The following is a 15,368-nucleotide window of genomic DNA, read 5'->3' as shown; positions in this document are numbered from 1 at the left end:
TGACCCACTGGGAATGTAATGAAAGAAATAAAAGCTGAAATAAATCATTCTCTCTACTATTATTCAGACATTTCACATTCTTAAAATAAAGTGGTGATCCTAACTGACCTAAGACAGGGAATTTTTACTCGGATTAAATATCAGGAATTGTGGAAAACTGAGTTTAAATGTATTTGGCTAAGGTGTTTGTGGGTGATTCTGCAACTTCGGGCACTTTGTCCCGGCAAGCTTTCAGAAATTAAAATGTATTGAAACACTATTTTACCAGTATTATAATCATCTTTGATTTGTCTAGAAATAATATCTGATAATGGCTGCGATCGTACTATTCAGGAATGGATATATTTGTCGTTTTTCTCAGACAGCCATAGACAAATGTCAGTTCCATTACATCATTAAACATCCATTTTAGTTAAATGAATTATCATACAATTATTTGACAACACATTTCTTATACATTTGTACTTTAACTTGCATTAAATATTATTTTTAAAGGTATTCCTAAAATGAATAATTCAACACAATGCTTGAATGTATAAACTTGCCTTTGTGTGACAGCTGAAAAGATTTATAAAAAAATAAGATATTTCCACCCAACCCTTTTGTGAGATGATAACAACCATGTGATTTCCCTATCTAAAACAAATCAATCAATGTAAATTATACATAATATACTAGTGTAACCGATGTGAAATGGCTAGCTAGTTAGCGGGGTGCTCGCTAATAGCGTTTCAATTGGTGACGTCACTCGCTTGGAGACCTTGAAGTAGTTGTTCCCATTGTGAAGCGATGGGTAACGATGCTTCGAGGGTGGCTGTTGTCGATGTGTGCAGAAGGTCCCTGGTTCGAGCCCAGGTAGGGACGAGGAGAAGGACGGAAGCTATACTGTTATACTAATTTACCTAAAAATATAGGTGTGGTGGAAATGACATCTATGTAAAAAAATTAAATAAAAATTAAAACAATATTTTATTGCAAACATTTTGAACAACAACCATTGTAGAACATTGAATTAACTTAATTAATTTAAATTAACATTTAATTAAGAAAAAGTAAGATTCCAAAAGTGGGCAGAGCTCAAGGAAGTAGGCCAGTGTTTTTGAGAAATGAACCCATATTGCAGAGGGGTCATCCGCAAAGAAGAGCTCAGTGAGCAAAGTGAAACGGTATCATTTGTGGTATGTCCAACACAGGTGTGGAGGGTCACCTGCATGTGAGAATCACCAAAGTGAACTGCCTGGATTTCACTGGTGTATTTACACAGGTAGTTCTCTCAGTGGCACAACTTTGGTTTTAGAAGTGGGGGGGGGGGGAATAATTATTAGAATTTGATTTATCCAGTCGGATAAACACTCCAAACAGCCTACCCGCTCGGAGGTGTCTGCATGGTCCTAAAGCACACCGTTGCCTCATTTTGTATCACATTCAAATGATAAAACTGGAGGGGATGAAAATGCAATTTCAGAATGTGAGGGGGACATGCCCCCCCCCCCCCACCCATCCCAAGTGAAAGTTGCACCCCTGAGTTCTTTGCAAAGTCAATATGCATGATGATCTCCTCTTTCCGCAGATTCTCTTTTAATTCTCTGTTTGGAGTATTGGTGTCGAATGTTGTACATGTGTTTCCCCAACTTCTCTTTCAATCCTTTGGCGAAGTCCTCCAGTAGAATATGCAGTGTGCACATACTTTTCCATGTTTCCCTCTTTGTTTTTCCTTCTCTCTCTCTTCAGCTTTACTTTTCCAGTCAAACCACCATGTCTGCTCACCAGCATCAAAGTCAGATGTTTAAGCTCTTTGGCTTAGCAAAGGGAGAACTCTGTGTACATGCAATCTTTCTTCAGGTTCTCACAGCACAAAGACTCAATAAGGTTTGATTGTTGCTGCAGCGGATCATTTTGTGATGCTGTAGTTTGTCCACCATGAACTGGAGGTTGGCGTGGGTTTTGCAGAGGCATGTGTCCCTATCCTGGACTGTTGGCTTGACAACCCAAAAATAACGAATTCATAGTAGGACATTTTAATCTCTAAATATTCCCTTTTAAAATCCTGATAATGGTTCTGAAATGTGCCATTCAAGAAGCACATCTGCTTTTTTTCCTTGTTTCTTGTTAGTGTGTCCTTTTCCCCAGTTGTTTCTCTACTATTGACATCATGTTCATAGAATCTAGTGATTTCCTCTTCTGTGGCTGTGCTAATTATGTTACACTGCTTTTTCCTGGAGTATTGAAGACTTGATGGCCTGATTTCATTTGCCCTCATTGCTTTTGCTGAAAATCCAAATTCTCTGTTTGCAGCTTTGGCCAGGCCATACTTTCTCAGGATGTTGCCTCTGAGAATTTTTGAAGCCACTTGTTTGTCCTTGGCACTGCGCATTATTTTATACTTTTGCTTTAACTCTGCAATGATGGCATTTTGAAACAATAATCCTTCTCAAGTTCTTCGAGGTTCCCTTCAATTTCTGTTTTGTCTTTGGGGAATCTTGTCTCTCCATTTTCTTCATCAGTTGATCATACCTTTTTTTGTATTTCTCAGTTTTCCGTTAAGCTTTATCAAGTTTGACATTTGTCATGCAAATCTGTATGTTTTTCAGCGACCTCTTCCAACCTTTTTCCTTCTAGCAAGTATTAGACTTCTCATTCCTGTTGCAGATGAGGACGGGGTATCAGGGCAGGTAAGTTAGGGGCAGGTATGATGGCCTCTTTTTCTGGCTGCAAGTCATCTGGTGACTTAGGTGTTGGGTTGCCTGATAGGTAGGTCTCCATTGCAACTGCTCTCTTTAAAGTCTGTCTTCTATTCCGTTGGTTACATTTCCATCTCTTGCTTCTTTGTTCTCGCTTTGTAAGCTCAGAGATAGAAATCACTTCTCCCTTCAATTGTTTCTTCCAGTATCTCTACCTGTCTTTTTGCAGATGTTCCTGGTATCATATAGGATAATTTAAAATTGTGTTTCTATGTCTGTGACCTCTATGCTGTTTTTTGTGGTATCTTCTAAAAACAAAGAAATACTACTTATGTTTTCCAATTGTTCACACCTTGGATCATTTTCTAGATTCAAGTAATTTAAAACATTAAATAAGCCTAAAGTAATAACATAATGGATTTCTGTCATTTCCACCACGTTCTGACATTTCCATCACAGTTAAGTTTGTGATGGAAATGATGCCTTTGCTCTTTTTGGAGAAAAATGAGACTGCTTAGCATGCTTTGGCCAGTATTACAAGCTAGCATATGGTTTACACTAAATACATCAAATATATTAAAGAAGGTGTAGCCTGTTTGGAAATGACTGACAAGCAATATTTACCTAGATTTTTCTTTAACTTCTGGACATCACATCTGGAACAACTGTCCTCTGCAGCCATGTTCTTCATTGTCACTATGTTTCCATGGTAACTAAATTAACATTCTCTTGACAACCTTAGAGGAATGTGCCCTCAGTGGTGGAAATGACACCACTACCAATGGACAGGTATATTTTGTGTAAATAACAATATAATGGGCATACTCACAATAAATATTGGTATAGATTTGATTTAATTATCTAGAATAATTACACATTATGTAATGTTTTCTCATAGAAGCTCAGTCTGTCAGGGACAAGGGCAAAATAGTGAAATTGAGGTATAAAATGCATCTGAAAAGTAGCTAAAATACTTGATAGAGATGCTGAAAAAAATATGGGGTGATTGTAGTGTGAACCTAACATAAAGAATAAAAACATATTTTTATAAAACCCCAACATTGACTGAGGACATAGAAGTTCCCGTAGTTGCAGAATTACCCATGTAAACTTCTGACTTCAACTGTATGTATATAGTCTTAATTCATTCCTACTTAGATTTGTGTGTATTGGGTATATGTTGTGTAATTTGTTAGATATTACTGCACTGTCGGAGCTAGAAGAACAAGCATTTCCCTCCCTACACCCGCAATAACATCTGCTAACCACGTGTATGTGACCAATACCATTTTCAGAAATACAGCCAGTACCAGCTCTATTTCTGTATTTTGTAGGTTATAAATCTGGAAAAATAAATCTTACTGACATACAAAATATTTTGGGACTATAATATTAACAAATGGACTAATGGGAGGAGTTTTCCTTTAAGTTTAAATACTAGGTGAAGAGATGACTAACCGCCTCTTCATGAAGGGAATGCAAACATTTCTGACAATTGCATTGATCACATCTGAAGCGAGGACCAATAGACCTACTCTTCCATTCATTTATAAAAATAAAAAAATGGGGAGGTACATTTCTCTGCCAGACATGACCTGACAAGCCTCACAGGCACTCACCCTCACAGCTCCTAAATCATTTCCTCACATCTACAGAAAAACTAACATGTCACATGGCCAGCTGAGAGTGACTCTTTTCAATGGAAACAAAGAAATGTGTCATAATGACGGTGGAAAAAGTACAAGAATACCAGCATATTCTTTGGACAGTGATTCATGTAATGAATCAGTGACTGATTATTAGTGTGAAGGGAAAGAACGGGGTTTAAACTTCCTTCATGTTAATCTCAATGGTGAGATAAAATCACCAGTATGATATTAAATTCCTGTAAACAAAAAAAAAAATAGGCCTAATTGATTACAGCTGCATATTTAAAATCAGAAGAAATATATAATCTTCTTGCCAAGTATATGTTAAAGGTTTCCCTGAACACAAGCAATCATGTAACCACAGTGTTTGCGGACAGGTTTCTTCTTTACACACATTCCTCAAGCTTCAGCAAGCATATTAAAATCAACCTTTGGAATTTGGTAAAGCAGAAATATGGGCATAGTAACCACCACTGGCAGAAATAGGGAGTACCACAAACATAGTAAAGTAGGGCTACATTTTATCAATCCACAGCAGCCAGGGGACTGCTTTAATACAGTTAAAGAGCATCTTCAGAACCAATGTAAGGAATACAAATTCATGCCAAAGTAATATTTTATTGTAATACCAAGAAAATGTTAATCTATACAATTGCTAGAAAGTAAACATTCATAGACAGGTTAAAACCATCATATGGAAACAAACCTTAATGAAGGAAACTGATATGTCACTTAACTAAAAATAAATGTTGTCCATTGCACTTAACTACATAAATACATCTTTCTGGAGCATAGCATCCACTTTATCTTTGTTACAGTCAACACTTAAGTTACACCTCAAGGGTTGTAACTACAGTACATTCAATAATTTACCATGTCCCGCCATTTGTTTCCATACATTGAGCATCCAGTGAAAAGAATGCACACAAAAAACTGAATTTAACTTGTGGTATGTATTCCTTTTTTCAGGTTTAAACATATCAACAATTCCAACATATGAAACAGACCAGCATCCTTTGTCACAAAGTAACTATGGGATTTCCATATTTCCCCCCCTTCTATGTAAAGTGTGTAGTCATGATAGAATACTTTTCTTAAATCAAAATAAGATTCACACATGATCAAAACACTATCCCCTTGATCGATGCATGACTTTATTTTAAATACAGTTTATACATTTCCTGTCCCATTGGATGATTGAAACGAGAGCTGTGTCACTAGAGCACAGACTCATAAACAGGATTCTAGAGGGCATCCATCCCCCAGATGTCTGACTACTTCCTCTGTATAGAAGGGAACCAGGATACTTGGGAGTGTCAAAGTGCTGTTGCTTGATTGTAATTTCCTTTTACTACCTCCATCTTTTGTGGTTTTCCTTGTGTTGAGTCACGTCAGGAGACATGATGAGAAGGCTCAATACAAATGTGCATGCATATCAAGCTTTCTTATCAGTCCCATTTCCATAGCCCAAACACACTGTAGCTATACTCCGTCATTACAAAACTTTCACTCACAATCAGATGCTACAGTTCGCCTGATTTAACAGTTTAGATACTTTGATATGATATTAATAGTAAAATGTGGATTTTGATGAATAGTGGTACTTAGATTTGCACAATAATCAGTGAGGAAAAGGTGACATTTGCTTGAAGAGCAAAGGACGACTGACGTCTTGTGTTCAGATAATCCGTTTTTTTGTTCATATAAAAGCCATGCTACATCATCCACCTTTCCCACCAAATAGCTGAGAAAATGGAGAAGTGAGTCATTGAGCATGTGTATTTTTTATCAGCCTTTTTTGGGGGGGGGCCCTCCGGCTAGTCGTTAAAGTGGATGACCACACATCAAAATGTACAACATAACCGTGACTCCATTTTGTTAACGACATTCAGTCCTTAGTGTTACTTGGTTGGAGAGCAGGCAGGGATTAGCTAGACAATGCCTTGTTTGTTGTTGACATCAGAGACAGCCGGTGGCACCTGAATTGGGGAGGGCGGGCTCATATAAATGGCTGGAACAGCATGAATGGAATGGTATTCAACACATGGTTTCCATGTGTTTCATGCCATTCCATACCCTCTATTCCAGCCATTATTATGATTCATCCTCCCCTCAGCAGTCTCCTGTGGTTGACGAATTCACACATTTCGTTTTTGCAGTTTTGTAGACGTTTCATATTTAGTCCAGCTCCAATCTTGGTCCTACAAAGACAAACCAAGAGATTATGACACAAAGCTACATTGAGGTCAGGTTTTAAGGTTGTCGCTGTAGAATGGCGTTGTGGTTTAGATATTAATCTCCGTTCCCTCCAGCAAGGCAGCCAACCTCCCATTTACATTTGAGTAACTTAGCAGACGCTCTTATCCAGAGCGACTTGCAAGTAAGGTTAAGTAAGTGCCTTGCTCAAGGCAGATTTAGCACTTATTCGGCTCACGGATTCGGTTACTGGCCCAACTTAACCGCTAGACTACCTCCCCAGACTTGTTTTAAATGGATCAGAGTCTAAATTCAAACTCAGTTAGCCTTAAGGTAATGTTCTACACTTAACAAGGTCAGATAAGAGACATCCTGAAGGCCAAATGAGAAGGAACGAACTCAGAACCTCATCACGCTCCTGACCTGGGATACTTAATCCCACCCTTATAGGGAGTTGACCCACATAAGAGAGTGCTGGGTAAATGACCCACACCAGTGGTGCCAACTAAAGAAGTATGTGTTTCAGGTGTGAATCACATATTATAAAGACTTAAAGGGGGGCTGAACTTTCTGATTTGGGCTTTTGTCACAATTTAAACGCGACAATATTTTAATGTTGCACATTTTTTAGTTGTCTCAAATGCTTTAAATATTTGTATATGAATTTCTACAATTGATTTGGTTTGACAGTTTTAAGTAATTGAAATTTGAAGCTATTGAAATTGTCCCAATATTTTATTCCTTGTGTAATTAACTGATGGTCCCTAACTAGCCCCATAGGGATATCGAATGTCAAACCAAACTGACCATTACTACACGGGTCACATGCAGCTGCGCTGCGATTGATGATTACTTGGTTGCTGCCAGCTGAGGGCAGGATTGAAATATAAACCCAACCCAAGGAAAACTTACGGTACCCTTTATTATGTTACATGACATTTTTTTGCCATATTCTCGCAAATCTCCATTTTGTATTAGACTAACTTTATGACCCTAATTATCCTATTTACACTTTGTAGTAAATTTTGACACTAGAATAAAATGTTTGACTCTTTATCGATGCCACATAGGCCATTTTCAAAACAGAAGTAGATTTTTAGCGGCAGTCTCTCTAACACACTGAAGAAAATGTGGTGAAGTGCAACAGTGAAATATAAGACACTGCATTGACAGAATACCAGGAAACAGGATTCCATTACAAGTCTAGCTAGCTTTGAAAAAATGGCCTAACTTACCACTACGCTTTTGGACTGCTCGTCAGCAGCTTCTTGCATCAGGCTGGTCAGCTGACTGAGGTACTTCTGGTTCTCCTGAAGCAGTCGTGGGGCAGCATCACTGGAAGGGAGAGAGAAAGAGAGAGGCAGAATAAGTCACAATGTGCAAAGGACATTATTTTTGGTCTGCTGCTGAATGTCTGGACATTCCTTTCAATCTGCTACACAAAACACAAACCCTTCCTGTCTGCTGTATTGACCAGTACCTGTCATTGGGTCCAGGTAGGGAGGTGAGTGGGTGAGGGGAGCTGATGGGCTGGGCAGACTGGGCCCACTGGGACACCTGCAGAGGGTTGGACGACTCTGGGCTGGCTGCTATCGAGTTCCTTGCAGAATTCTGAGCCTGGGAGAAGATAAATGCCATTACTCATATAGAACACGTTCACATTATGAACTAGGCTAAGTGAATTCTATAGAAAATGTACCCTTTGCTAAGTCAAGTCAAGCCCGCCCCCTTGGTTACTGTTGCAACCTCAGACATTTTCCTGGGAAGCCCAATTCTCCAAACTAGTGGAGAAAAACCCTCACAATGATCTTAAACAGTATTTTTAATAAACAATGAAATTAAGCAGACTGCTTCTTGCTAATCAGGAGACCCCCTGGTATGTTGTGGTGGACTGTCATAACAATTGCTTCACAGGATCATGGTAAAATTATGTTTTTAAGTGTGACTAGACACTGGATGGCTCTGAATAAACTGTCAGCATGCAGTCAAAGATACTAACCACTCTCGGAGCTAATTAGTGCTCTCAAATCATATAATGTTGACAATAGGTGTTATATGCATAATATAGCTAGCTTAACTAGCTAATACATTTATAGAAAACAAGTTCAAAAACAAGACCTGACCAAATTCACATAGAAATGTGAGTTATAAATCTATCATTCTACTTGAAAACAAGTCTAAGAAGCAGTAGATCTGTTCTATGTGCGTTATATCTATGCTTCACGTTCTTAAGTTTTGTACACAAGCTTCAACCAGCTGAAACAATATTTTTGTTTATGGAAAATATATATTAGCAGTGGTTTAGATAGTATAGAGAATAATTGTACCATCTTATTTTGTCACAAATTGAAATTAGGTGAACTATTAGTTTTACCAAAGAGGAAATGGCGGAGTGATTTTTGCATAGTGCAACTTTAATGGCTAGCTAGCATTTTCAATGGAGGCAGTGCCAGTGTAGCTAGCTAACCTGCTAGCAAACAATGGAACAAAAGTATAATTTTGGATTCAAAAAATACCCCAACAGGCTCTGCATTTTAGGGATCACAGTCGCAAGTACCCTGGTGCACTTTTAAATTATTTTGCCATTTAAACAATACATTTTTTGATGAAAAATCTGTTTTTGCCATTGCCATCATTGGCTTCCATGCGTTTAAAACTAGAGCTTGTTTGAGGCTTGTCGGACACGAGCAAGGTTAGCTCATGTCCGATCAGCAATTCTTTGCCCATAAATCTGGGACGAGGAATAGCAAAGGGTCAATTGCACATGACTTAAAATAACCCAATGCCATCTTATAGTAAGTTATATGACTTCATGATCTTATGACTAACTTCACTGAAGTTCTATAGATAAAACCTCATCGTCACTCACACAGGCAATCTTCAATAGGTGCCAGAACTCTCTCTGTCTCTTAATCTGCATCTGCATCACGGTGTTGTCGGCATCCTTGATGTTCTCCAGTGTCTTCTCGATGCGCGGGAACAGGTCAATGATCTTCTGCTTGCTCAATAAGATCTTACTGCATGGGGAAACAGAAGTTAAACAGTGTTTTCCACTTAAATTAAGTAGGCTACTTTTCAATTCGTTAGTCAAAAAAGTATTCCGAGCCCTCTCCCTCTAGAAAGAACAATATGCATCTTCTAGCGATCTTTCGATAGGTCAGGCGCCTATTTGTCAGTCAAAGTCAGCAATGATGGCGAAATGCTGCTGGTTTGACGGTCTGCTGTCTGTCCCGCCTTTCGGTACCTGGTTGTATGCGTTGTGTGTGCCGTGGTTGCAGTCGAGGGAGAGAAAATGAATTTGCACGTTCCAAACAATGTGAGTGAATTTGCACTTTCCATATGTGGTAACGATGAGTGGAAATCCACTTAGCCTATTGTTTTCTGGCATATTAATTCATTTTATTTTGCGTGCAGGGTCCGACATTAACGATGGCCTGGGACCAGTTAAAAACATGTTGGGACAGTAACTGTTCAGCGCATTTTGGTATTCCAGTTCAACATTTACCTACTCTGTCACAGTCTACCATTGAAGACACACAGTAGAAGCTCTCCCGTCACCCTCCATTTGGCAAATCTGACCACAACTCTGTCGTCCTGATTCCTGCCTACAAGCAAAAACTCAAAACAGGAAGTACCAGTGACACGCTCAATACAGAAGTGGTCTGATGAAGCGGATGCTAAACTACAGGACTAGCAAAGACTGGAATATGTTCAGGGATTCATACTATAACACTGTGGGAACAACGACATCATTCCCACAGTGACCCTACGTACATATCCCAACCAGAAGCCCAAATTTATAGGCAACATCCGCACTGAGGCTAGAGCTGCCACTAAGGACCGGGACACTAATCCAACGCTTATAAGAAATCCCCCTATGACCTCCGTTGAGCCATCAAATAGTCAAAACAGGACCAAGATGGAATCCTACTACGCTGGCTCTGATGCTTGTCGGATGTGGTAGGGCTTAATCTATCACAGATTAAAGGGAAACCCAGCCACAAGCTGCCTAGTGACGCCTTATTAGGCTCAGTGCCTTTGGCCAAACTCGTATTTCTAAAAATGTATTCAGAGTCTGTGGCTTCAGGCTCGTGCAATGATACCTGGAGAGCAGGCCAGCAGCGGAGAATACCCTCTCTGTGCTTGCAGAGCCACTGGGGAGGGATGCAGGTAAGAAAGGGTTATTTTGCCTAAAAACCTTTAGACCTATGAAAACGGAATGCTCCTTGAAAGAGGTAATATGCCAGGCCTATTGGGCCACAATCAATGGTGGCCTATTATATTGATAACAAAACAAAAATGAAAACTTAAGATATCAGATTTTTAGTTTATAAATACTTTGCTACAATGACACTTAGCTAGCTACCCACCTCTTTCTTTTGTTAGCATGTGCACATAGTAAGTACAACATCATGCTTTCAGGATACGTGTTTTTTCAGATTAGACAATGATTCTTTAGTTGTGGACACTACATCACCCCACTCCCTCTCTTGCGCCTCCTCAACTTTGTAAGTCACCTTGATTTTGCACCTGTGTGTTTTATCAGTTTCTTTATGAAAATATTTAGCAAACTCCATGACAGTAGCTAAAACAAAGGGCTATAGCATCAGACAAGTAGACTGCAAATGCATGCTGGGCTGGGCATGCCCTGAGCTGATGACATGAGCACTACTTGGGAGAGCTATAGAAGCGAAATTGGAGAGGGCGAGAAGGCCAACGTTCCAGCCTTTGGGAAACTTGCTCTACGCCCCAGCCAAATTTGGCACGCTCCTCGCTCCGCTCAAAATACTCTTACCAGGTCGTGTACTCAGAGCATTTGTTGACCAGCTGGAAAGTGTTTTCACTGCCATTTTAAACTTTCCCTGACTCAGTCTGTAATATCTAAAGCAGACCATCATAGTCCCTGTGCCCAAGAACACTAAGGTTACCTGTCTAAATGACTATTGCCCCGTAGCACTCATCTGTAGCCATGAAATGCTTTGAAAGGCTGGTCATGCTCACATCAACACATTATCCAACACACCCTTGACCCACTCCAAGGGGTGCGTGCTTAGTCCCCTCCTGTACTCCCTGCTCATCCACGACTGTGTGGCCACGCACAGCTCCAACACCATCCTTAAAGTTTGCTGACAAAACAGTGGTTGACCTGATCACCAACGACAAGAAAGACTATAGGGAGGTCAGTGACCTGACAGCATGGTGCCAGGACAACATCCTCTCCCTCAACCAAACAAAGGAGCTGATTGTGGACTACAGCAAACAGAGGGCCGAGCACGCCCCCATCCACATTGACCGGGCTGTAGTGGAGCGGGTCGAGAGCTTCAAGTTCCTCGGTGTCCACATCATTAATGAATTACCATGGTCCACACACACACACACACCACCAGTCGTGAAGGCACGACAATGCCTCTTCCTTCTCAGGTAGCTGAAAAGGTTGGGCATGGGCCCTCAGATCCTCAAAATGTTCTACAGCTACACCATTGAAAGCATATCGACTGGCTGCATCACCACTTGGTATGGCAACTGCTTGGCATCCGACCACAAGGCTACAGAGGGTAATGCGTACGGCACAGTACATCACTGGGGCCGAGCTACCTGCCACCCAGGACCACTACAGTAGGCGATGTCAGAAGAAGGCCTGAAAAATTGTCAAAGACTCCAGCCAACCAAGTCATATTGTTCTCTCTGCCATCACATGGCAAGCAGTAACGAAGCATCAAGTCTGGAACCAACAGGGCCCTGAACAGTTTCTACCCAAAGCCATAAGACTGCTAAATAGTTAGTCCAGGTAGGTATTTGGTTAACTATCTGCATTGATCCATTTTACACTAACTCTTGACTCAGATACGCTGCCGCCGCCACTACTATCATGTTGCCTTGTCACTTTATCCCTACCTATATGTACATACTGGATCTACTTTAATTACCTTGTAACTCTGCACATCAACTCGGTACCCTGTGTATGTAGCCAAGTTATCGTTATTCATTGTGTATTTATTCCCTGTTTTTTTTTGTTTGTTATTTCCCTCCATTGTTGGGAATGGCCCGTAAGTAAGCATTTCACTGTTAGTCTACACCGGTTATTCACAAAGCACGTAACAAATAAAATTAGATTTGAAGACTACACATGTAAATGTTATGCTATTTGTACACTGAACAAAAATATAAAAACACAACATGCAACAATTTAAGATTTTACTGAGTTACAGTTCACAAGGAAATCACTCAATTTAAATAAATTCATTAGGCCCTAAAGCTATGGATTTCACATGACTGGGAATACAGATCTGCACCGGTTGGTCACATATCTTAAAAAAGGTAGGGGTGCAGATCATAAAACCAGTCAGTATCTGGTGTAACCACCATTTACCTCATGTAGCGCGACATCTACTTCAATGGCTGTGCGAAGTTGCTGGATATTTGCGTGAACTGGAATACGCTTTCATATGCGTAGATCTAGAGCATCTTAAACATGCTCAATGGGTGACATGCCTGGTGTGTGTGCAGGACATGGAAGAACTGACATTGTCAGCTTCCAGGAATTGTGTACAGGTCCTTGTGACAGTGGCGTGCATTTTCATACTGAAAGATGAGTGACACGACAATGGGCCTCAGGATCTCATCACGGTATCTCTGTGCATTCAAATTGCCATCGATGAAATGCAATTGAGTCTGTTTCTGACAGTGTGTACAGAAATGTTTCAGTTGTTCAAACCCACAGTTTCATCAGCTGTCCGGGTGGCTGGTTTCAGATGATCCCGCAGGTGAAGAAGCCAGATGTGGAGGTCCTGGGCTGGCGTGGCCACATGTGGTCTGCGGTTGTGAGGCTGGTTGGACGTAATGCCAAATTCTCTAAAACAGCATTGGAGGCAGCTTACACCAGAGAAATTAACATTAAATTCTCTGGCAACAGCTGTGATGGACATTCCTGCAGTAATGACCCCCCCCCCCCCCAAAAAAACTTGAGACATCTGTGGCATTCTGTTGTGTGACAAAACTGCACATTTTAGAGTGGCCTTTTATTGTCCCCAGCACAAGGTGCACCTGTAATGATCATGGTGTTTAATCAGCTTCTTGATATACCACACCTCTCAGGGGGATGGATTATCTTGGCAAAAGAGAAACACTCACTAACAGGGAAGTAAACAAATTTGTGCACAACATTCGAGAGAAATACGATTTTTGAGCATTTCTGGGATCTTTTAGTTCAGCTCCTGAAACGAGGCACCAACACTTTACATGTTCTATTATATTTGACGACTCACACCAACTTCTTCTGCTCCTCTGTCGTTCGCTACAAACTTTAGTCAGAGTACCATCATTGAAGTTGTTTGTTGTGACGAGGGGCGTGGTACAAAACAAAGATGTCAACGATTGGATCGTCTCCAACCAATCAGAGTATCAAAGCCAATGACGAAATTTCAAAACACTGCTTTAATCCACCTGTGTTTTGGCTCAACCCATCGGTTTCTGGACCCATCAGACAGCCCTGAATGTGCTCGCATTCAGTTAAGAGTTGGGGAGGTACTCAGATCCAGACTCATTGTGAAGAAACCAACATCTACGGGCGTGGGGAAGCGATTGGCTGGAGCAAGAAGTCTGGGTAGCCAGGTAACCCACGAGTAAACTTCGAGCAGTACATGAATTTCCTTCACACCGCACACGCGAGCTGTCTAGAGCAAAAAGAAGCGCCCATCAATCTACTCACAGAGCTTATTTATGTATTTTAGGGAAAGTGATTTACAACAGTAAACCTTAAATAGTGAATATATGCAGGCAACTGTTGACTGTCAGCAAAAAGAAAGCAACAAAAAGACACCTAGCATTTGTCTTGGCTAGCCTACTGGAGCCATGTCTATATGTCTTTTGAAATGTTAGAGGCAGCGTCCCATTTTCATATCTTCACAAAATGACACTACTTCAGAAACAAATGTATACAATGCAATTCTAAAGAAGAGTAATGACTGGCATTGCTAAATTGTATTAGCCATGTTTTTTAAAAACTATATCATAATAACCAAATGTAGCCTATTAATAGCTGAATATAGAGAGAAACATGCCAAACTATAGGCCCTGCATGACCCCAAGCTAATTTCCTGCAATTCTACACATTTTGCAGAGAAGAAACTTTACAGTTCTATAGATTACCTTACAGTGAATTTATGTTCAAAAACAACATTTTGGGGGGGAATACAAGAAGTACTATGGATACTAATATCCCTGTGAGCCTCCCAGGACCATGTTGCCCATGGTTAAGAACATACTGTAGATTAATATTACATAGTATTGTACTACACCCTCTTAACTTAATTTACAAATCCCTTAGCCAAAATTGGTTTAATCTGTTGTTAGCAATATTCATAGAAAATAAAACAAACAATGCATATAATATAAATACATTTAGAGATCTGGCCGTGGACCCCCTGCCACAGACCCCAGTTTGGGAACCTCAGCAGTAAGGCACATTATTGCGAAAGGTTAAGAATGAGGTAAAAATATATAGCATAGAACAGACGCATGCCTCTCTAACATACAGAGTATAGAATCAGGTCAGCTTTATTAAGGGCATTTCTATCTGCAGCGTTCAGTTGGTGACGTGACAGTCCACTGAACAGTCCCAGACCCTGCTTACCTGAGGTGTGTGTAGAGGTCTCTCAGGACCTTGTCCTGGTTCTGGACAGTCTGTATAATGGCTTTAACCATCTCTGAGCTATCACTGCTCACACCAGGGTCAGGTGCTGAGGGAAGAACAGCACACAGGTGTCAGAACGTGGTAGTGTTTATACAACTACCGTCGTACGATTACAGATTCTATTCAATATCCAAAAGTACTACAGTGCCT

At 40.4% G+C, this 15,368-nt stretch overlaps 1 protein-coding gene across 1 annotated transcript in view; it reads right to left on the bottom strand.

The window, feature by feature from the left end:
- Positions 1-4,932: 4,932 nt before the first annotated feature.
- Positions 4,933-15,368, bottom strand: part of LOC139376393 (inhibitor of nuclear factor kappa-B kinase subunit alpha-like) — a 28,717-nt gene continuing 18,281 nt past the window's right edge. Inside the window, exons 18-22 of the mRNA XM_071118932.1 lie at positions 15,159-15,264; positions 9,396-9,543; positions 8,007-8,143; positions 7,762-7,861; positions 4,933-6,531 (exon numbers count right to left, since the gene is read on the bottom strand). Coding sequence (XP_070975033.1) covers positions 6,469-6,531; positions 7,762-7,861; positions 8,007-8,143; positions 9,396-9,543; positions 15,159-15,264 — 554 coding nt within the window. The 3' untranslated portion in view covers positions 4,933-6,468. The remainder of the gene's footprint in view (positions 6,532-7,761; positions 7,862-8,006; positions 8,144-9,395; positions 9,544-15,158; positions 15,265-15,368) is intronic.

The sequence above is a fragment of the Oncorhynchus clarkii genome, chromosome 20 (assembly GCF_045791955.1).
Source record: "Oncorhynchus clarkii lewisi isolate Uvic-CL-2024 chromosome 20, UVic_Ocla_1.0, whole genome shotgun sequence".
In the NCBI taxonomy this organism is placed as follows: Eukaryota; Metazoa; Chordata; class Actinopteri; order Salmoniformes; family Salmonidae; genus Oncorhynchus; species Oncorhynchus clarkii.
Note: the sequence above shows the minus strand (reverse complement) of the source record. Positions and strands in the feature narration are given on the sequence as shown.